We start from the raw sequence: 24427 nt of genomic DNA, 5'->3' as shown, positions 1-24427 counted from the left end.
GCCCAAACATCATATAGGAATCATTTTATAATATGTATGTATATTAAAACATGCATATTGACATATAAAACACTGAGCCAGGCTCAGAGGTAGAATGCCCCTGAGTTAAATCCCCAATACCACACACACAAAAAAAATTGTATGTCTTAAATATAATTGTTTTCAATTATTCCTCAATAAAGGTGGAAAATCTTTAAATAAATAAAAACTAACATTCATAGACTTAACTGATGATCATTTGTCAAGAGTAATGAGAGCGGGGCTATTGGTAGGACATTTATATGAATAAGCTATAAGCATCCAGACCCTTAGAGGATTCTGTGATTCCTGGTACAGGGTGACTTCCTTCTCATCATAAAATAATAGCACGAAGAAGGCTGTTGTGTTCTCACCCCTTGTTGTGATAACCTAAATGAGACTGCACTTTCAGTCCCCTCTTGAGATGATGACTCAGTTGCCTGGAACTTAACCTCATGAGCGCTTGCTTTTCTGCAGAAATCACCATGGTGGACACAGAGATGCCCTTTTGGCCCACCAACTTTGGAATCGGCTCCATGGACCTGGCCGTGATGGATGAGCATTCCCACTCTTTCGATATCAAGCCCTTCACCACCGTTGACTTCTCCAGCATCTCTGCTCCGCACTATGAAGACATTCCGTTCCCCCGAGCCGACCCCATGGTCGCTGACTACAAGTATGACCTGAAACTCCAAGAATACCAAAGTATGAGGCTTATGTTCACTTTTCAGACTTAGCAAGATTACTAAGTGGGTGAATCTCCCCATAACCGTGGGATAAATGCTCCTGAGATTAGAATTCTAAAGGGAAAGGCGTTCACCAGCCACTCTTTAATAGCCCAAAAGAGAGGTGATATATTTTCCCTCCCTCCATCCTCTCTTCCCTTTTTCACTTGGTTCCTTCTCAGAAGCATTATCTTTTTTATTTTTTTTACTGATGCATTGTATTATACATCATTGTGGAGTACAAGATGGTGGAGGCACACGTTCAGCCCTTCCCCAATTCCCACCCCATTCCCTCCCCTTCCCTCCTTCTCATGTTTGGCTTAGTGATGGACTGATAATGTTTGTGGATGTGTCCATCATGTATGTATGTTTAGGGAATTTTCCTCTTCTCTTCTCCCATCTCCTTCAGTTAGGTTTTGTGCTCATCTATGGCTGTTGTTTCTTCTTCTTCTTCTTCTTCTTCTTCTTCTTCTTCTTCTTCTTCTTCTTCTTCTTCTTCTTCTTCTTCTTCTTCTCCTCCTCCTCCTCCTCCTCCTCCTCCTCCTCCCCTCCTCCTCCTCCTCCTCCTCCTCCTCCTCCTCCTCCTCCTCCTCCTTCTTCTTCTTCTTCTTCTTCATGTTTAGGGAATTTTCCTCTTCCCTTCTCCCATCTCCTTCAGTTAGGTTTTGTGCTCATCTATGGCTGTTGTTGTTGTTTCTTCTCCTCCTCCTCCTCCTCCTCCTCCTCCTCCTCCTTCTTCTTCTAGAGTTCCTCCTATGACCCCTTTTCTCCCTAACTTCCGCATATTACGGAGAGCATCTGATTTCGTACTTTTTGTGACTGACTCATCTCACTATTCCATCCATTTCTCCACAAATGACATAATTTGGTACAGGATAATTTTCTTACATGGTTTCATTTCACTTGTATCTCAGGCTAAGACTCTAGCATCCAAACTTTGAATGCTTTTGGCACCTTCTAAGTTAATATGTAAGAGTCTTAAGTTACCTTATATAACTTAGCAGTCAATTATTATTACTGTAGTTCATTTTTTTTCTAGGCCGTAATTTGTGAAATTTATATTGAAACCTGGTGGGTTTTTTTTTGCAAATTGACCTTCTCACATTCTACTTTACTGATAAGTTGCCATGTCCTTAACTAAATTAACATCAAAACCTCAGATTCAAGAAAAACTAGAACTGCACTTTTCAAGATAAAGTATAATTTCTGTGATGCTATTTCCTTGATCTTTATCTGATTGTGGGTTGACGTGCTGGTTTTCCAAAGCCACCCCTGTGTGAATGGCAACCATTACTTGACAATAAGTAAGAACTTCCTGTATTTCTAGTTTTTTCATAGATAAATAGAATACTTGGTTATATTTATCGGCATGGTTTTCAGTGAAAGCCTAGTATGGAAATTTAAAATGCCCGAACCTAACCAGTAAAAGGTAGCACTTGCTTTTCATAGGTTTCTCCCACTCTTTATCAAAGATCATTTTACCAAGCACCTCTTCTAACTCATCATTGTTGGTAACCTGTGTTCTTATTTTCCATAAACCTTTAAGCTGGGCACATCATGACCTCTCTACATGAGTCTTCCTTCTATGTTTCTCTCTTTCTTTCTTTCTTTCTTTCTTTCCTTCCTTCCTTCCTTCCTTCCTTCCTTCCTTCTTTCTTTCTTTCTTTCTTTCTTTCTTTCTTTCTTTCTTTCTTTCTTTCTTTCTTTCTTTCTTTCTTTCTTTCTGTGGTACTGGGGTTCCTGGAAGCCCTTCTGCATCCGGGCTACACTACCAGACCTATTTTTATACTTTTTTTATTTTTGGAAACAGGGTCTCTTAAGCCAGCGTGGCTGGCTTCGAACCTGTGCGATCCTCCTGTCTCTGCCTCCCAAGCGCAGGGATTACAAGCGTGCACCACCATGCCCGGCGTTCTATGTTTCTTTTGCAAGAATGATTTAGAAACATTTATAAAACACAACATTTTTCCAGGTTGCTAACCCATATTAGAAAAGAAATAAGAAGAAATATTAGCAGAAAACAGGAGAGAAAGAACATTTGTGAAATGTACTTGTCAAAAAAAAAATAGCCTAGCTGGCCTTATTTGTGAAGCATAATCACTTTTAGCATATGGAAGTATGTTTTTACATTTTCTTTGTATGAACTTTGTATTAAACTTTAATATCTTTTTAAAAAATGCGATATTAAATAAAACATAAACGTAACAGCTCGGTGAGTGCCCAGCGCAGCACACTGCCTAGCTAAATCAGCTTCACTGCCTCAATTCCTGTATGTTGTCTCTTGTAACTTCCTTATTTCAAAGTAGTGAGGGGTCATAGGACCTTACACTTAACTCCCTTCTCCAGTTTAGTCTTACAGGTAAGACTCGGGGTGTTGTGACTTGCCTGTGGTACCAAACCTCTGCTTTTCCAGCTTTCACTCTAGCGTTTTTTCATGTTTCACAGTGCCTCTAAAATATATGCCTCTACACTGAAATAATAAAATTAGGGCTCGCCAGGTGTGGTGGCGCACACTTGTCATCCCCACGCTTGGGAGGCAGAGACAGGAGGATCACGCAGGTTCGAAGCCAGCCGCGCTGGCTTAAGGGACCTTGTTTAAAAAAAAAAAAAATATATATATATATATACACACACACATAAATGGAAGAAAGAAAAGAAATATATATATATATATATATATATATATATATATATATATATATATATATACAAAATAGGTCTAAGAGTGTAGCCCGGAGGTAGAAGGGTTTCCAGGAACCCCAAAACAACACAAAACAAAACAAAACCAGGGGGTATAACTTAGAAGAGAATGTCCCAGGATTCAATCCCCAGTACCACATATAAGTGTGTGTATGTGTGTATATATATATATATATGTATGTATGTATATATATATATGTATATGGGTCTGGGAGTGTAGCCCAGAGGTAGAAGGGTTTCCAGCAACCCCAGTACCACCAAAAAAAAAAAAAAAATTAGGGCTCAAAGGTATATGGTGGTGACTGCACTGTGCCTTTTGAGATTTCATGGGATTACAGTCTTCTCACCTTTTTCTACCCACAGGTGCAATCAAAGTGGAACCTGCTTCCCCGCCGTACTATTCTGAAAAGACTCAGCTCTACAATAGGCCTCATGAAGAGCCTTCCAACTCCCTCATGGCCATTGAATGCCGTGTATGTGGAGATAAAGCGTCCGGGTTTCACTACGGCGTCCATGCCTGTGAAGGATGCAAGGTAAAAAAAAAAAAAAAAAAAAAAAAAAAAAAAAAAAAAAAAAAACTTGCTGAAGCCGGGCGTGGTGGCGCAGGCTTGTAATCCCCGCGCTTGGGAGGCTGAGACAGGAGGATCGCACAGGTTCGAAGCCAGCCTCAGCTACTGAGCGAGGCTCTCGGCAACTTAGTGAGACCCTGTTTCCAAATAAAATATATTTTAAAAATGTCTGGGAGTAAGTATAGCGTGGAGGTAGAAAGCCCCTGGGTTCCACCCCCAGTACCATCAAAACAAAACAAAACAAAACTTGCTGAAAATGGATTTGGGAGGCTGAGACAGAAGGATCATGGTTCATGGCTGGCCTCAGCTCTTAGTGAGGCCCTCTGCAACTTCGTGAGACCCTGTTTCCAAATAAAGAATAAAAAATAGGGCTAGGGGTGTAGCTCAGAGGTAAAATGCCCCTGGGTTCAATCCTCAGTCCTGCAAAAAAAAAAAAAAAAATTTTTTTTAATTTGTTGAAAATATACCTATTTCATTTCCTGTTGCAAATTCATTCTAAGGGATTGAGATAAAATTGTCACACTTTTGTTGTTGTTGTTGGCAGGACTCGTTCTTCCAATAATATATTTGAAAACCTAAAACAAATCGGTAGAAGCAGATTAGAGCAATCGTGGGTTTAAGGATGGCATTGTAGTTTCATGATAGAATACTTGGCTAGCTGGTGCAAGGTCTTAAGGTTCATTCCCAGCACAAAAATAAATAAATAAATGAACACATAAATGGAAGAAAGAAAAGAAATGAAATTACGGGTTAGCCAGGCTTGTCCAAGGTCATCAGTTAGTAAGTGCCAAAATTAGATCTAGAACATGACTCTGTTAGCTCTAGCACGTGTGTGTGTGTGTGTGTGTGTGTTACTGGGAATGGAACCCAGGGCCATTCTAGCTGCAAGCTACACCCCCCAGCCCTGTTTTATTTTCATTTCAAAACAGGCTCTCACTAGGTTGATGAGCGTCTCACCACTTGCTGAGGCTGTCCTTGAACCCGCGATCTTCCCGTCTCAGCCTCCCAGGTACTGGGATTACGAGCAAGCAGTACTAGGCCCAGCTCGTCGTAACAGTTCTTAAGCCAGTACTCTCCTTTCCTCACTATTAGTTTGGGCCAATGTATTGGGGACAGGCAGAGGCACAACTGTTTTAGAAAAGAGATGTTGTTTTTCCTCACCTCCTTCCTTTGTGAAAATAAAAATGTCAATTGGCTCATACTTTGGGAAATTCAGACATTTAGTAATGTGCAGTCCCCAATTATTAAGAAAATATGTTAATTTGTTCATATTTTCCTATGTAGTCTTTTAAAAGGAATAAAGCAGTATTCAACTTATTATATACTCCATGGCAAAGAATAAACTGTTCATACAGATGAACAATTTTATTTTACCTTATAAAATTAACACTGCCTCAGTTGAGGGTTTTATTCGGAAATAAAGGCACAGAATAGCTGTTAGGCAGAAGTTAAGCTATCTGGGTTCCTTACTGGATCATAAGCCAAAAATGGGGAACTATAATTTTTACTGAATTCAACAGTGTACCAAGTCTCTGCATATATTACTATATAACTACATCCTACCAAAGTTTTCTCATCTGTGATGGAATTGAGTTTGGTGACCTCTGAAGTCCTTTCAGTTCTATTAGTTTATCACTGTAAGGGCAATTTAGTGCAATAAAAAGAGACAAACTAGTAACCACCCTGCCAATTTTTCAAAGTCACAAACCATTTGTTAAACCATTTGTTAAACGGCTTGGTTACTCTGGCTCGCCAAGGCATTACTTATCTCTAAGGTTTAGAAATTTCAAAATGACTCCAGCAAGAGACGCTTACATTTAGTATACTGTGTTTTACTAAAACCCATCATTCTATGACTAAAACTAAACTAAAAACAAAACAAAAAAAAAAACTTAATTTTTTTTAGGGAGCTCCTGTTTCAAATAAAATTTAGGGAGAGCCTGTTTCAAAATAAAAAATAGGGCTGGGGTATATCTTGGAGATAGAATGCCCCTGGGTGCGATTACACATGTCTCATGGACTCTGAAATAATAAGAAGTATTGTTAGAGTATTTCTTTATCATGAAAGAAACCTGAAGAACTTTGGAGAAGCTTTCTCCATTCTCTAAGGCAGTAAATAATTTTACAGAAAAATACGCTGTAATATCCCCATGTCTTCATCTCATTTCTTTTTTTAAACATAATATTATTTAAAAAAATTTTTTCTTGGTGCACTGTAGTCATAGATCTTAATGGGGTATAACTTGGTAGAGTTATACACATCAGTCATTTAGCCCTTCCCCAATTCCCTCCTCATTCCCCCCTAAAAGAGTCAAATGACAATAAAAGAATTGGTTATCATGAACTAATAGAAAATAAGAACAGTAAAAGCCAGTTCCAAGATACGTGCTGGAGTCCAGATAGATCCAGTTTATGAATGTGTGCACATACACAACACATAAATGATAAAGCGATTATTCTCCATCATTGAAAGACCCCAAAATCATCACAGAAAGAATTATGATTCACTTGTCCAAAGGCTAAAATCAAGCTAAAAATTTACATTAGAATTGTTAAACTTAAATAACATAATTCTCTTATTTAAAAAGTTTCCTCAGCTGGGCATGGTGGCACATGCCTGTAATCCTGGTTCTCAGGAGGCTGAAAGGGGAGGATCACAGGTTCAAGGCCAGACTCAGCAACTTAGGGAAACTGTCAGCAACCTATTGAGAATTTGTTTCAAAACAAAAAATAAAAGGGACTGGGGATTTAGCTTGGGGGTACAATGTTCTTGGGTACCACCCCCTCAAAAAAACAGAAAGAAACCAGTACTACCAAATAATTAAAAATTTAAAAACCCACAAAAAAGTTCCTTTCTGTGCAAAAAGGAACTGAGTATTTTGTGACCCATCCCTTTGACAGCTTAGCAAGCAGCATTTCAACCATTTATATTTTTATTTATTTACTTATATGTGGTACTGGGGATTGAATCCTGGGACATTCTCTTCTAAGTTATACCCCCTGGTTTTGTTTTGTTTTGTGTTGTTTTGGGGTTCCTGGAAACCCTTCTACCTCCGGGCTACACTCTTTGACCTATTTTGTATTTCTTCATTTGGAAACATGGTCTCTTAAGCCAGCGAGGCTGGCTTCAAACCTGCGTGATCCTCCTGTCTCCACCTCCCAAGCACCCGGCTCTTTGATATAATTTTAAAAGATGAAAATCAGAAGTCAGCCAAGCATGGTGACTCATGTCAACATCATAAGTCAAATATCATAATCTATATATGGTCACACTGGCAAAAATAAAAAATATCACCAACATTTATTTGAAAAAAGATAAGACTGAAAAAAAAAATACATGCGAAGACACGACCAAGAGTGAAATTAACAGGGCTTAAAGAATATGTCCTTTCTAGAATCTTCAAGCCTCTTAGTTCTTGAAGGGTCAATAAGGTCTTTGGGGATTAAAAAGGTACTTTTTTTTCCCCCACTAATCTATAGAAAAGTCAAGTGCAGAGCCGTTCTCACTTAGGAGTTTTGGTGAGAAACATTTGTTTTTTCTTTTGCCGGCATCCTTATATATTTTTGTGTGATCTCTTTTGACTGCTGTTCTGATTTTTATGTTTTCAATCAATATTAGTAAATAATTACTGCCAAGAAAGTGGAAAGTGCCCAAGAAAATTTCAGGAGACTTGAGTGAAAAATGTCTCACAGCCATGTTGCTTGGGAATCTCAGAACTCAGAGATGAACAAGTAAAACCAGGACTCAGAAAATTTGCCCAAGAAGATAAGTGAAAAGAAATCCATACCTATAGACACCACGGGAAAACTGCAGAGACAGGCAGAATATAGAAAATGGGAGACAGAGTACAGAAAAGCAACCGAGGAAAAAGGAAGATCGCCTTCATACTCGGTTGACGGCTGACTTTGCAACAGCAACAGTGGTTGCAGAAAGACAATGGAACCCAAACTGTCAAAGAGAAAATTACTGAATACTCTGTAGTCTTGAAGATGGAGGGAAGGTGGACGTGGATTATAGGCACACCCCTGTAATCCCAGCAACTGGAGTCTAAAGCAGAGGAGCACTTGAGCCCAGGAGTTTGAGGCCAGTCTGGTCAACCCAGTGAGAATCTATCTCAAAATAAAATAAAGAGCCAGGTGTGTTGGCGCACGCTTGTAATCCCAGTACTTGAGAGGCTGAGACAGGAGGATCACAGGTTCGAGGCCAACCTCAGCAAGTAGTGAGATTTTCATCAACCTTGTGAGACCTTATTTCAAAATAAAAATAAAATAGGGCTGGGGGTATAGCTCAGAGTTCGAATGCCTCTGGGTTCCATCCTTAGTACCACGCACAAACACAAAAATGTACATTTTAAAGAGAGTAAGCTAAACGCTGGGTGTGGTGGCTCACACTTGTAATCCCCGCGCTTGGGAGGCAGAGACAGGAGGATCGCGCAGGTTCGAAGCCAGCCGCGCGCACTGGCTTAGGAGACCCTGTTTCCAAATAAAAATGTAAAAATAGGTCTGGGAGTGTAACCCGGAGGTAGAAGGGCTTCCAGAAACCCCAGTACCACCAAAAAAAACAAAACAAAAGTCTGACAACAAAAGAAGTCTGTTAGACTAGAATGTTCATAAACTATTTTAGGGGTATAAATTCATATATAACCACTTTGGAAAATAATCTGGCATTGTCTTGTAAAATATAACACTCGTGTAATCATACAGCGTAGAATCTCCTTGCCAAGGTAAACTCTTACATGTGTGCATCATAAAATATTTACAAGGATATTTATAGACACACTGTTCATAATAGCATAAAACCTGGCAAAAATTCAAGCAGCCATCACTGCCTGAGTGGGTTAATAAATCGTGGTATAGTTACCCAATAGAATAATTTGTAATTGTGAAAATAAATAAAATATAGTTTTTGACCAGAAATTGAATGAATTTTAGAAACCTTTAATACTAACCAGGCGTGGTGGTCCATGCCTATAATCCCATGCCTATAATACTTGGCAGGCCAAGACAGGAGGATCTAGGTTGGAGGCCAGCCTCAGAAATTTACCAAGACCCTCAGCAACTTAGTGAGACCCTGTTTGAAAATTTTTTTTTGGTGGTACTGGGGTTCCTGGAAACCCTTCTACCTCCGGGCTACACTCCCAGACCCATTTTTATATTTTTAATTGGAAACAGGGCCTCTTAAGCCAGCAAGGCTGGCTTCGAACCTGCGCGATCCTCCTGTCTCTGCCTCCCAAGAGCGGGGATTACAAGCGTGCGCCACCACGCCTGGCCCTTGTGAAATTTTAAAAAAGGGGGCTATAGGCGTGCTTGCAGACAGAACACCCCTAGGTTCAATCCCCAGCACCAAAAATAATAAATAGGTAAAGAGAACACCTCAAAACTGCATATAATATTAAATCACTCAAAGCCTCAAAATAAGCATAATTATACAATTATTTCGTTCGACATGCCTGATTATAAAGCTGCATTTTCTTAAACGACAAGGAAATGAAAAACGTAAAATTGAGAATAATTCTTTTCTCAAAAGGAGCAGGAGTTGGAATGACAAATAAATAAAATCACATTGCTGGTCATTTTAAATCTAGGATCATGCCGTAAGTTCCCGCGTGATCATTTCTGCACTTTATAATTACTCTTTATTTTCATTTGTAATTAATATTACACTTAATCACATTTTTAAAAACCAAAGAGCAGGCCAGTGGCCTCGTAAAGCCTCTCACATTTTAGGGCTACAAACTGTCAGAGCTGGAAATGCCGTATCCTCCTGCAGATGCGACAGTGGGGTCCAGGAAGGAAGCCACAGGGCGTGCGTCCTGGTAATGAGGCACTACTACAGGTGCTACCTATGTCCCGGGGTAAAGAGACAAGCTCTGCGCCAATGGAGCTCATGCCTTCCATTGAAAAGCAGGAGAGGGACAGAAAGCAAACACTTAAATCCTCTAGGTACTCCTGTGATACATTAGGAAGCCATAAGCACTATTAAAGCCAAGATATACTAGAATGCAGACTAAGGGGACCAAGAGTTCCAAAGAGAGGGGGAACAGGGACAAGGTACCGGGGTTCCTGGGAGCCCTTCTACCTCCGGGCTACACTCCCAGACCTATTTTATATTTTTATTTGGAAACAGGGTCTCCTAAGCCAGCACGCGCGGCTGGCTTCGAACCTGCGCGATCCTCCTGTCTCCGCCTCCCAAGCGCGGGGATGACAAGCGTGCGCCACCACGCCCGGCACAAGTAATGATATTAAATAGAGTGGGTACGGCTCCTTAAGAAGGTGAGATATTATCAGAACTTAAAATGAGGGAAATGGCCAAATGCGTGCAGTCTGAGTATCCATAAACTCAATCCCAAATTCACAAGCTCCAATTTTTTGTGTGTTTTTTTTGGCAATACTAGGGATGAAACCCAGGGGTATTCTACCTCCAGACTACACTCCCAGCCCTATTTTTTAATCTTTATTATTTTTATTATTATTTGTTACTTTTATTATTTTGAATCGGGGTCTTCCTGAGTTACAAAGGGCCTCACTAAGTAGCTAAGGCTGGCTCCAGTCTGTGATCCTCCTGTCTCAGCCTCCCAGGGACTGGGATGACAAGGCGTGAGCCCCCATGCCCAGTTCACAAGGCTCCAAAAAATTGCAACACCAACTTGATGCTGCGTGTGGGAAATTCCACAGCCCAATATAACACATATGTACACACAGTTCAAAATTTTAAAAATCGAATATCCTAAACACTGTGGTCCCAAACAGTAAAGATAAGGGTTGTAACATTTAAGATAAGCCTGTATTCAGAAATAGAGGTTTTCCAGAGAGAGAGAGAGACAGAGACAGAGAGGGAGGGAGGGAGGGAGGGGAGAGGAGAGGAGAGGAAGAAAGAAGGAGGAGGAGGAGGAGGAGGAGGAGGAAGAGGGGAGGGGAGGGGAGAGGAGAGGAGAGGAGAGGAGAGGAGAGGAGAGGAGAGGAGAGGAGAGGAGAGGAGAGGAGAGGAGGAGTCAGGAATGACCACAAAGATTTTGATTTGAGAAACTGGAGGAATGGAGTTGCATTAGGTAAGACGGAGGCCACAAGAAAAGAGAGTTCGCAGAGGACCGTCAGGACTTCAGTTTTAGACATGCTGAGTTGGAGATGGCGATTACGTTTCCAAGTAAATATATAAAGTAAGCAGCTCAAGGAAAATTTTTGGAGAAAGCTAAAATGCATGTCAGCGGCAGAACTGATTTCTTATTTCTTATACCTAACAGGACCTGATTGTTATTATTATCACTACTATTATTACTAATTATTATTACTGTTGGCACTGGGGATTGAACCTAGGGGCTTTAGTCTCACTAAGTTGCTGAGGCTGGCCTCGAACCTGTGATCCTCCTGTCGCAGCCTCTCAAGTAGTGGGATTACAGGCATGAGCCACCACTTCTGGATCGGACCTCATAAGTCTGAAAGAATTAAGTTTCATGAGGAGGAATGAATAGGACTACTATGAGCCCCCAATATGCAGTGAGAAAATGCTGTCGATGCCAAATATTTCTTTAAGTTCTCACCAAAAGATGTAGTCAATATGGTAGAACATTCATTTTGCCCCAAGTGGACATTTTTACCACTTTGAGATGGTGGATTTTCTTAGAATTTCTATATGACTTTTATTATTTCTTATTATCTCTCTCTCTCTGTAGACCGCGATGGTGGGGCACTCTTTCAACAACATAAATAAATGAAGTAGAATTTAGCAGGAAATTACACAACGTGGAGAATTCAAAAAAAAAAAAAATTACCCACATGTGGATATTTATTGGCTCTGATCGTACTTTAGAATGAAATGATTCTAACTTTGCCAAACTTCTTAGCCCAATTATGAAGGCCGGGGCATGCTGTTGGAATGATTTTGCAGAGAGACTGAACTGATTACATGGTGTTTTATTCGCATTACATTAAATCCAGAGCACTTCTGAGAGGAGGCTGAAAACCAAGCGGGTACAGGGCCAAGATATACTAGACACCAGTTGGATGTGGTCAGTTTCTTAAGAGCTAAGACATCATACCCTGGTTCTTTATTTTAGCACAAGAAGTGTGAGTTCCAGGCAGGGCAAGTCACTTGTCCAAGGTCTCTCTCCACCGGTAGAACCGTCCGAGCAGCCTTCCTGATACCCGGGCTGGCCACTGCGCCTGTAGCCAGAGGATGCCGATTCCTTGTGTTACAAACACTTAACAACCGCTTTTTCTTCTTCTTTTTTTCCATGTCCCTTTGTAGGGTTTCTTCCGGAGGACCATCCGATTGAAGCTGATTTATGACAGGTGTGATCTAAACTGTAGGATTCACAAAAAGAGTAGAAATAAATGTCAGTACTGTCGGTTTCAGAAGTGCCTTGCTGTGGGGATGTCTCACAATGGTAAGTGAGCACTGATTGCCATCTGCTTTATTTGAATAAAGCTCATTCTCAAGGTCGTGGAACGCAAGGGCTCTAGGCCCGTTGACAGAAATACTTGGTTTTTCCAAAAAAGGTCAGGCTTCAGGGTCTCCTATGCCAGTTGACCATTTTAGGGCAGTATGATTTATTTATTTATTATTTATTATTTATTTATTTATTTATTTGCTTGCCTATTTATTTGCTTATTTACTTACTTTATTAGTTTGCTTGTTTATTTATTATTTGCCTGTTTATTTACTTATTTGCTTATTTATATTTAATTAATTAATTTGCTTATTTGTTTATTTATTTATGTTGCGGTACTGGGGATGGAACCCAGGGGCATTCTACCTCTGAGCTACCCTCCCCCAATCCTATTTTTTTATTCTTTATTTTGAAACAGGGTGTCACTAAGTTGCAGAGGGCCTCACTAAGTAGCTGAGGCTGGCCGCCAACACTCAATCTGCCTGTCTCAACCTCCCAAGTACTGGGACCACAAGCGTGCGCCACCACGCCCGGCTAGGACAGTATTTTTAACTCCAAGTATAGATCCCTTCTGTCTGTGACTTTGTGTCTCTGACAACAAGAGACGAGATTTGAAAACCAGCAGTCAGCAGGGGAAAGTGCAGTGTTTTATACTAAACGTGGTGACAATTGTTCATTTTTATGTGGTTTTAATAGCCTTCGAGCCAAAATTATATTTTCTTGTGCATAGCAGTAGTTTCTATCCATTTAATTTAATTTATTTATTTTGCTGTAGTGCAGATGGAACCCAGGGACATTCTACCTTTGAGCTAGACCCCCAGCCCTATTTTTTATTCTTTATTTTGAAGCAGGGTCTCACTGAGTTGCAAAGGGCCTCACTAAGTAGCTGAGGCTGGCCGTGAACCATGATCCTCCTGTCTCAGCCTCCCAAGTACTGGGATTACAAGCGTGCGCCACCACGCCCAGCCTTTCTGTCCATTTTACATATAAGAAAAAAAGAATTCTGGAAACAAAAAAATTAAGTAGGATATCAGAATTAGATTCATGTCCTTTCACCTATTATTTTTCTTCTTTACAAGGCAGAGAATATAGCACTATTCTTGATTTCAGAGAACATACAGATGTGTGAAAAGGAGAGGGTAAATATTCTGAGTTTCCACAAAGCCTCAATATCATAGAAAGAGAAGAGAATAAAATTTTGTGCTTTTTAAACCTCTATTTAAAATCAAAATTATGGGCCTAAGAGTGTACTTACTTAGGCTTTGAGTTTTATCCCCAGCACTAAAAAGAAGAAGAGGAAGAGGAGGAGGAGGAGGAGGAGGAGGAGCTGAGCCAAGTGTGGTGGTGCAGGCCTATAATCCCAGTACTTGGGAAGCTGAGACATGATCACAGGTTCGAGGACAGCTTCAGCAAGTAGTGAGACTCTTCTTAACCTGGCAAGACCCTTTTTCAAAATAAAAATAAAATAGGGCTAATAGGGCTAGGGATTAGCTCAGAGGTAAAATGCCCCTGGATATAATCTCCAGTACCACAAAAATAAAAAATAAAGCTTATGACTTTGGGGTGGTAACTTCAGGGAAGACCTCAGAACACCAATGTTTTCATAAACTATCGTATAATTCAGTAAAATCATGGAAGATTGACCTATTTGAGGAAATAATTCTTCATCACCATTTGGTTCTGATTGGTTGACTTAACTCACAAATCAAATTTTAGCTGTGATTTGATAGTATTATATTTGTCAAGTATTATTTACTTGTTTCCAAAAGCATTATGGGCTGGACACAGTGGTACACAGCTGAAATCCCAGCCACTCAGGAGGCCCCAGCAGGGGGATTACAAATTCAAGGTCAACCTGGACAACATAGCGGTGTCCTATTTAAAACAAAAAGAGGAGAAAAATTTTATTTATTTATTTATTTATTTATTTTGGTGGTACTGGGGTTCCTGGAAACCCTTCTACCTCCAGGCTACACTCCCAGACCTATTTTTATACTTTTTGATTTGGAAACAGGGTCTCCTAAGCCAGCGCGCTCGGCTGGCTTCGAACCTGCGTGATCCTCCTGTCTCCGCCTCCCAAGTGCGGGGATGACAAGCGTGCACCACCACGCCCGGCCAGGAGAAAATTTTTAAAAAATCATTATGTGCTCAAGAAATGGAAAATTACAGCCAGGCGTGGTGGCACACACTTGTCATCCCAGCATTCGGGAGGCTGAAACGGGAGGATCGCGGCTCACGGCCAGCCTCCGCTACTTAGTGAGGCCCTTTGCAACTCAGTGAGACTCTGTTTCTAAATAAAGAATAAAAAATTGGGCTGGGGGTGGAGCTCGGAGGCAGAATGCCCCTGGGTTCCCTGCCTAGTACCAAAAAAAAAAAAAAAAAAAAAAAAGTTGAAAATTACAAAGTGACCTGGTTAAATCTAAATTTTCATTTTACTGAGTGTCCAAATCCCTCCCTTCTGAGATCTCCGCACTGAGGACCATCAAAGCGAGGACCTTGCACGTGGTCAGCACATCGCTACCACTGAGCTACATTCCCAGCTATGATTTTGTCTTTCTTTTGCTTTTATCTCTCTCAAAACTGATATGGTAAGAATACATACAGTCTTTGAAGTGAATCCTCCTGGAATAAACCGCAGTGCGTCTGAGAAAGTTAATTTTTTATTCCATTGTAGAAGTATTTGGTTTTCACAGTTGAAACCATCAGGATATTTAGGAATCACTAATTCTACTTTTTAAAAATGGTTTACAAAAATGATAGTTAACATGAGTCAGATCCTCTAAAGAATGTCTTAAGAGCCAGGCGTGGTGGCGCACACTTTTGTCATCCCAGCATTTGGGAGGCAGAGACAGGAGGATCGTGGTTCACGGCCAGCCTCAGCTACTTAGTGAGGCCCTTTGCAACCCTGTTTAAAAAAAAAAAAAAAAAGAAGCCGGCGTGGCGGCGCACGCTTGTCATCCCCGCGCTTGGGAGGCGGAGACAGGAGGATCGTGCAGGTTCGAAGCCAGCCACGCGCATTGGCTTAGGAGACCCTGTTTCCAAATAAAAATGTAAAAATAGGTCTGGGAGTGTAGCCCAGAGGTAGAAGGGCTTCCAGGAACCCCAGTACCACGAAAAAAAAGAAAAAAAGAAGAAGAAGAAGAAGAAGACTGTCTTATTTATGGAGCCGTCCACAGTATGGATGGGATGGGGATTTTGTCAGGCTTCCCTGAACAGTTGACCACATCTGCTCTGTAGGAATGTACAACTGCAGTCACTTATTGCAAAATAACTTGCTGGTTTTACTCCATCCGTTTCCTTTTTATTTTAGACCTATAAAACATAAGGGCAAGTCTTCAAGTCAAGGGCCATATTTTAAATGATGCAATCAGGTCTGCAATAAACGTATTTCGTCTTTATGAAGAAATCATTGACTTTGAGGTCATTATCATCAAGATAGCCCAGTAAAGCATGCCAGTTCTGCTTTTAACAACATTTGGCTTTTGCCTATTAAAAAATCGTCACTTCACACATTCATGTGAAATATAATTCCTAGTACTGAGAGTCACTACGCGCATTTATGGAAAATGTTTCCTGTTAGCCGAGCATGGTGGCGCACGCTTGTAATCCCAGCACTTGGGAGGCTGAGACAGGAAGATTGCAGGTTCGAAGCCAGCCTCAGCAGCTTAGTGAGGCTCTCAGCAACTTAGACCCTGTTTTCAAATAAAATACAAAATAGGTCTGGAAGTGTAGCATGCAGGTAGAAAGCCCCTGGGTTCCATCCCTAGCAACACACACACACACACACACACACACACACACACACACACACACACACAATGTATCCTATTGTTCACAGGCATGGCACACATTCGCTTGAAATATATCCTCTATTATTGTTTATGAAAAAATATTATTTATTATTATTATTATTATTATTTTTGGTGGTACTGGGGTTCCTGGAAGCCCTTCTACCTCCGGGCTACACTCCCAGACCTATTTTTTACATTTTCATTTTGGAAACAGGGTCTCCTAAACCAGCGCGCGCGGCTGGCTTCGAACCTGCGCGATCCTCCTGTCTCCGCCTCCCAAGCGCGGGGATTACAAGCGTGCGCCACCACGCCCGGCTATTATTATTATTTTTTTATTTGCGGGTCTGGGGATGGAATCCAGGGGCATTCGACCTCCGAGCTACACCCCCTGCCCTATTTTTTATTCCTTATTTTGAAACCAGGTCTCACTGAGTTGCAGAGGGCCTCACTAAGTAGCTGAGGCTGTCCACGAACTGCGATCCTCCGGGTCTCAGCCTCCCTAATGCTGGGGTTACAAGCATGCGCCACCACGCCCGGCTGAAATATTATTTAAAGCCCAACCTATAGGTTGGGAGTGTAGCTCTGGGGTAGAGAGAATGTTTAGCAGGCAAGATGCCCTGGGTTCCATGCCCCAGTATGAAGAAAAAAAAAAAAGCTAAACCTGTATAGTATAGACGGTATAATTTTCTCCACCCAGACAAGTCAAAGAATGCTATTATAAACCTGATAATAAGATCATCATTATTAATTTATGCTATACAGAGAGAGGGGCTTTTTGTTATATTGGTGCATTGTACTCATACCTGTCGATGAATTTCAGGATGGTAGAGCCATATGTGTGTATACAGCACTCTTGAGCCCTCCCCAGTTCCTGCCCCCTCCCCCTAGAGAGGGGCAATTTTGAGGGAATGTTCAATCCCTGAAAGGCAAGAAAAAAAAAATAGAAGTTGATTATCATGACATGGGAGGCCTATGTAGCCCAACACTTAAAGGATTGCAAACATGGCTAAGAAAAATTCCATCTTAGAGGTTTTTTATGGGAATGTGTTTGCTGCACAGAAAACAACCATATTCTCTGTACACAAAAAAAGAAAACTCACTAACTAGGTTTGAATTAGTTTTGTCTGCTATTTGGATGAATAAAACATTTCTGTGTGTGTGTGTGTGTGTGTGTGTGTGTGTGTGTGTGGTACTGGGGCTTTTCTGCCTCTGGGATATACTCCCATCCCTATTTTATACTTTATTTGGAAACAGGGTCTCACTAAGTTGCTGAGAGCCTCACTCAGCAGCTGAGGCTGGCTTCGAACCTGTGCGATCCTCCTGTCTCAGCCTCCCAAGCGTGGGGATTACAAGCGTGCGCCACCACGCCCGGCTGAATAAAACATTTCTAAATACAAGTCTTTTAGTTGGTTGTAGTCACTGTTTAAAATTCATTAATTTGTCCAATATGAGCCATCAGTAATGTTTCCATGCACTTAGAATGACTTTTTAAGTTACTAAGAGCGGCATCTAGTATTATACCCAAACAAGCAGCTAGCTTTTTGCAGTGCCCACAAGACAAAATGAACGTCCCACAAAGTGAATTTACCTTGTTCTATGTTATTTTCACTTCTGCTCTTTGGTCTCTGGTTAGTCCATTCAGTGTTTTTGAAAGCAACTTCCGAGGTAATATTCAAAGAACTCAAAAGGGCCTTGGGGAAGATGGCTGGAAAATAACTGAAATCAGTGATCATTAAGTCTTTTGGAAACAGAAAAATCTATTCTTTATAATAAAAAAACCTAATTCACTGAATTCTTTACTTTTTCATCCAGCTATTTCATATCTTAGAGACAATGTTAGTCTTCCCAAATATGTAAACATCTGGTGTGTCAGCTGTGTGAATGTAAAAGTTTTCAACTACAGCTGGGTGTGGTGACCTGCGCCTATAATCAGTACTTGGGAGGCTGAGACAGGAGGATCACAGTTTATGGCCAGCCTCAACTTTACAAGGCACTCCACACCATAGTGAGACCCTGTTAAAAAAAAAATAGATGGGTGTGGTGGCTCATGCTTATAATCCCAGTACTTGGGAGGCTGAGACAGGAAGATTGAAGGTTCCCAACCAGCCTCAACTACTTAGGCCCTACGAAATTTAATGAGATGCTTTTTCAAAATAAAGAATAAAAATGAGCCGGGCGTGGTGGTGCACGCTTGTAATCCCAGCATTTGGGAGGCTGAGACAGGAGGATCGCGGTTCGAAGACAACCTCAGCTACTACTTAATTAGGCTCTTTGCAACTCACTGAGTTTCAAAATAAAGAATAAAAAATAGGGCTGGTGGTGAAGCTGGGAGATAGAATGCCCCTGGGTTCCATCCCCAGTACTGCAAAAATAAATAAATAAATAAATAAATAAATAAGAATAAAAATGGGGCTGTGGTTATAGCTTGGAGATAGAATGCCCCTGAGTTCAATCCCCAGGACTGCAAAATAAATAAATAAATAAATAAATAAATAAATAAATAAGTAAGTAAGTAAGTAAGTAAGTAAGTAGGGTTGAGATGCAGCTCAGAGGTAGAATACCTCTGGATTCAAACCCCAGTTCTTCCCCCCAAAAGTTTTCACCTCTATATTTTGGTGCCATAAAAATAAAATTTATGTACATGAGCCAGGTCTCTATGTTCTGATCAGTTGCCAAAGGTACCTTATTGGATGATTGCATAGCAATATAGCCCCAAAGCAGGCTGGGTTAGAGAAAATATAAATGGCACATTAAGTTACATACGGTGAGTTAGTTAGCATTCTGTCAGTATAAGCGATACCTGAGAAAAGTCAGCTTATCAAGAGGAAAGGTTTAGTTTGGCCCACTGTTGAGTTTGTAGTCCATGACTGGTTGGACCGTTAGCATTGGGTTGAAAGCACAAGCAAAGCTACTCAACGTCATTGTCAGGGAGCCAAAGAGAAGAAGGGGAAGGGGCTGGGGTCCCTTATATAGACATGTCAAGGGCACGCCCCTGTGACCTGACTTCCTCCTACTAAGCCCCGCCTCTTAAAGGGCCCGCCCAAAGGTCTCTCAATCATGCCACAGGATAGGGACCTAGCATTTAACACATGGTTCTGGAATATTCCAGACCCAAACTCTAGCATACAGTTAAAGCTCTTCAGGTGGAACTTACATCTTGATTGTACCACATAGCCTGAACATTGCAGAAGAACACGGTACTAGAATCTCTCCAGCTCAAAATGGTTGTTTCTCAAATAACCGCTTTTTACTTTTAGGTGGAAAAAGCACCTGGGTGTTGTTTTGAGCGACGTGCTTGGACACAATGTCAGTGTGTTGTTGTTTTCCTATAAATAATCAGGATCTAGATATGTTCCAAAATATTTTGGTCATTTAACAATCCCTCATTTCTAGACCATGGGTCAGTCCCACTGATTGCTCAGAAGTCCTCCGGAGTCATTTCAAGCCTAATCAAGTCAGTAGCCCGTCTAGACACCACCTTCACAGGAAAGCTCAAATTGAAAGTGAAACAGAAATAAAGACCTAGGTGACCCAGAAGTGCTTGCAACTAAGTGATCACTGTATCAGTTACTGTCAGGGGAACTGGCTTCTATAATGCACATTTGCCTGTGTTTTTAGTTTTTCAAAGCAATGCATGCCTGCATTCCTTTCTTCCTCCTTTCTTTTCTTCCTTCCATACTGGGGATGGAACCCGGGGGCATTCTACCTCTGAGCTACACCCCCAGCCTTATTTTATTTTTTATTTTGAAACAAGGTCTCACCAGATTGCTGACAGTCTCACTAAGTTGCTGCGACTGCCCTAGAACCTGTGATTCTCCTGTCTGTCTCAGCCTCCTAAGTCCTGGGATTACAGGTGTACACTACCACACCTGGCTGGGTTTTGCTCTAAAGGCCTATCGTTTCATCCCAGTATGTTGTTGCATACCTATGATACCAGTACTTGGGAGGCTGAAACAGGATTGCATATTCAAGGCCAACCTCAGCAACCTAGTGACACACCCTTTGGGGAAAAAAAGGGAAGAAAGAAAGAAAAATAGGTCTGGGGTTATAACTCTCAGAGGTAGAATACCTCTGAGTTTAATCCCCAACCCTTCCCCCAAATAAATAAATCAATAAATGCCTACCCAGTTAACCATGTTTTATTTTATTTTGTTTTGTGGTACTATGGGTCGAACCCAGGGGCATTCTACCTCTGAGCTATACCTCCAGCCCTATTTTTATTCTTTATTTTGAAACAGGGTCTCACTAAGTCGTAGAGGGCCTCACTAAGTAGCTGAGGCTGGCCACGAACGTGCAATCCTCCTATCTCAGCCTCCAAAGTACTGGGATTATAAGCGTGCGCCACCACGCCTGGCTTAACCATGTTTCAGGAATGTGGCCTCTTTGTTTTCAATAAAATAGCTTAGTCATTAAAATGTTGATGGGTGACTATTTTATATTCAGAGCTACTTTTCATGTGTGAACTAAGTAATAGATTTAGGGGAAGGCAATTTAGAAAATAAATGGAGAAGAATTGGCTCTGGTACTTATGAGTCAATGCAGTTGCATTTTCCCTATAACATTCAGATTTGAATTTTAAAAATACTATTTGTAAGTTTAAAAACTAGTGAAGGCTGGGGATGTAGCTCAGAGGTAGGATACTTGCTTAGCAAGTACAAAGTCCTGGGTTAACCCCTAGCATGGGAGAAAAAAAAACTAGTGAAATGTTAGCTTTGCTGACGAGGATATCCTCTGATATAAATAATGTGGGTTTTTCTTTTCTGTATAAAAAAAAAGCCGACCGCTTTAAAAAAGAGTTTCAGTGACTTCATAAAAATCTAGAATAATGATTTCACAAGGTTTTGTGACACTCGGCGTTTTTAGGGTAATTGTCTCAATACCTATAGCAACTCTAATATGTATGGAAAAGGAAAAAGCTTAAATGACAAATAGATTTAAATTTGAGCCATTACCTTTTTTAATCTCTGCTATAGTCCAGTGTCCCCCAAAGGCCCATGTGTTAAAGGCCTGGTTGCCAGCCTGGGTACTACTGGAAGTCGTAGAACCCTTAGGGTGTGGGACCCCCTGGTGCAAGGTGCAAGGAAGTTAGGTCATCGAGGTCATGCCTTTGAAGGGAATATTGGGTCCAACCCCTTCCCACCTCTCTTTCTTTTTTGATTCCTCGTTTTTCTACTTCTTGCATAGTTTATAACTTCCTTGGATACCACATTCTTCCCCAAAAAGCAAGGTAGTGATCAGATCTGAATTACAAAAAACCAAGCCACTGACAGCAATAAAAAGGATAAATGAGAGACAAAAAAAAAAAATACACACACACACACACACACACACGTACATGGAGAGAGAGAGAGACACTTAAACTTCTATTTTTTGCTTATAATTTCTTTTCTTTTTTTTTTTTTTTTTGGTGGTACTGGGGTTCCTGGAAACCCTTCTACCTCCGGGCTACACTCCCAGACCTATTTTATACTTTTTATTTGGAAACAGGGTCTCTCAAGCCAGCGAGGCTGGCTTCAAACCTGCGCGATCCTCCTGCCTCCGCCTCCCAAGCGCGGGGATGACAAGCGTGTGCCACCACGCCCGGCTGTTTATAATTTCTTACCTGTAAATTCTAATCAGAGCTTAGGACAGTGTCAGGCATTTGGTAGTCGCTCGGTAATATTCATCTAGTGAAGGGATACTATTATTTGAAATAACTAAAGTCAGATGGTGGTTGATCCTAGCCACGTGTATTTTATATATAACTTATTTTCTCAAGTTTCATACCACAGTTTTCCTCCCTCCCTCCCTCCCTTTCTTCTTCTTTTTTCCCCCAATGTTAAGGATGGAACCCAGGACATCAGGCATGCTAAGCTACACCTCCACCCCAACTTAGGCCTTACTAACCTCTCTTTTTTTTTGGGGGGGGGGTGGTACTGGGGTTCCTGGAAACCCTTCTACCTCTGGGCTACACTCCCATACCTATTTTATATTTTTATTTGGAAACAGGGTCTCCTAAGCCAATGAGCCTGGCTTCAAACCTGCACGATCCTCCTGGCTCCGCCTCCCAGGCACGGGGATTACAAGCGAGCCCGGCTCTAACCTCTCTTAAGTGTTCCTCTTTGCCTTCGTGTCTTCTTTTCCTGCGTTCACTCTTCCTCGCCCCACGAGAAGCCAAATCTTAAGGATATTGTCTTTCTGACAAACATCATTATGTAGTACTTCTCAAGAGTCAAGGAAGTAAGTATGGTTTCTCTCCGCTAAATGTAAAAGTCCTCTCTGGCCTAGTGAATGAAATAAAGCACTATATACATAAATATATATAATTTTGGTACTGGGAGTTGAACTCAGGGGATTTTTTTTTTTTTGAAACAGGGTCTCACTAAGTTACCAAGGCTGGCTTAGAAACTGTGATCCTCTAGTCTCAGCCTCCCGAGTACTGTGATTACAGATGCATGCACGCCACCACTCTTGGCCTCCGTATATTTTTTTGTTGTTGTTGGTACTGGGGGTAGAACTCAGGGGCTTTTCTACCTCCGGACTATACTTCCAGACCTATTTTCTATTTTATTTGAAAACAGGGTCTCACTAAGTTGCCGAGAGCCTCACTAAGTAGCCGAGGCTGGCTTCGAACATGTGCGATCCTCCTGTCTCAGCCTCCCAAGCGCTGGGATAACAAGCGTGCGCCACCACGCCCAGCTTCCATATTTTTTTTTATAACAGTGAAAAACTAGATCATACATATTGCTGAGAAGAAAACCCATGTTTATTTGTACTACTTGGAATTCTGTACTTTGAATCCTTACTTTTAATTCATGAAGCACCCAGATCCTTCTGGTGCCTGACCTTATGTCATGTGCTGAGAATAAAAAGATAAAGAAGGGCCGGGCGTGGTGGCGCACGCTTATAATCCCCGCACTTGGGAGGTGGAGACAGGAGGATCGCACAGGTTCGAAGCCAGCTGCACTGGTTTAAGAGACCCTGTTTCAAAAATATAAAATAGGTCTGGGAGTGTAGCCCGGAGGTAGAAAGACTTCCAGGAACCCCAGTACCACACACAAAAAAAAAGATAAAGAAGACACTGTCTGAAGCCTTCATAATATTGTTCTATAGTGGTATAAATAGTCATGTAAAGTTGTAATAAGACCTTTGAGAAGAGTGTAGGAAGGTAACCAGTCATCTTGGCTTTATTGAATGAACCCAAGGCCTCCCCTACCACCTTTCTTAGCATGAAAATAACTTGCTTATAATTATAATACTGTATGAAAATTGTTATATTTAAGTATATACTAAAAATCAGTAGAGTACAAGGGGAGGAATAATCACCTGGGTTCGAAAGTCTCACAAAGAACATACCATGTCGATTGGGTCTTGAGGGATGAAGAGGATCCAGTTGTCAATGATTTCATGTTTAAATAAACAGACTTTGCTTCCTTTGCTAAACAAACTCTTTGACTTTCCCGGCAGGGTCATGCGTTTTGTTTTTAATGAAAAAAGTGAACGATTTGATTTTTACTCATCGTCTGTGTCCCGATCATGGAATAAAAACCGAAGCCCTGTAGTAGATACGGAACTTCCAGTTAGTGGAGAGAGGAGGGGCATTTGCACATGCGAGGAGCCCAGGCCGGGGGGAGAACTGGGCTCAGAGGCGCAGCAGTGATCCAGTGATTCATTCTGTCATTCTCCTTCCTCTGTAGCCATCAGGTTTGGGCGGATGCCACAGGCCGAGAAGGAGAAGCTGTTGGCGGAGATCTCCAGTGATATCGACCAGCTGAACCCAGAATCTGCTGATCTCCGGGCCTTGGGAAAGCATCTGTATGACTCATACATCAAGTCCTTCCCGCTGACTAAAGCCAAGGCGAGGGCGATCTTGACAGGAAAGACAACAGACAAATCCGTGAGTGTTCTGCTGCTGCATTGCTTGGGGGGTGTCTGGGGTGGGGGAAGTAAACTGGTTTCTTTTTATTTAGTCAGTGATTGACCGCATTACCCATGCACGTGCAGAACACTGCTCAGCTGTTGGCTGTTAACATATCTGACATACAGAAAATGTCTTCAGATAGGATAAGTCAAGATTATTTTGAAAAAGGGAAATATCCTCCAAGTTGTAATAAGACCTTTGAGAAGAGTGTAGGAAGGTAACCGGTCATCTTGGCTTTATTGAATGGACCCACGGCCACCTCTTGGTACCACCTTTCTTAGCATGAAAATAACTCGTCATAGCAGGAGTCATTGAAGCAGCCCAGGTTTTCACTGGGAAG

The 24427-nt window shown here is 41.4% G+C and overlaps 1 protein-coding gene across 1 annotated transcript in view; it reads left to right on the top strand.

The window, feature by feature from the left end:
- PPARG (peroxisome proliferator activated receptor gamma) overlaps nt 1–24427 on the top strand; it is a gene marked incomplete at its 3' end in the record, with an annotated part of 75773 nt that overhangs the window by 20357 nt on the left and 30989 nt on the right. The window contains exons 2-5 of the mRNA XM_080718092.1: nt 496–723; nt 3804–3973; nt 12255–12393; nt 23864–24063. Coding sequence (XP_080574218.1) covers nt 496–723; nt 3804–3973; nt 12255–12393; nt 23864–24063 — 737 coding nt within the window. The remainder of the gene's footprint in view (nt 1–495; nt 724–3803; nt 3974–12254; nt 12394–23863; nt 24064–24427) is intronic.

This window comes from Muscardinus avellanarius (genome assembly GCF_963383645.1).
Source record: "Muscardinus avellanarius genome assembly, chromosome: 22".
Lineage (NCBI taxonomy): Eukaryota > Metazoa > Chordata > Mammalia > Rodentia > Gliridae > Muscardinus > Muscardinus avellanarius.
The sequence above is the reverse complement of the archived record's forward strand: the minus strand, read 5'-3'. Positions and strand labels throughout refer to the sequence as shown.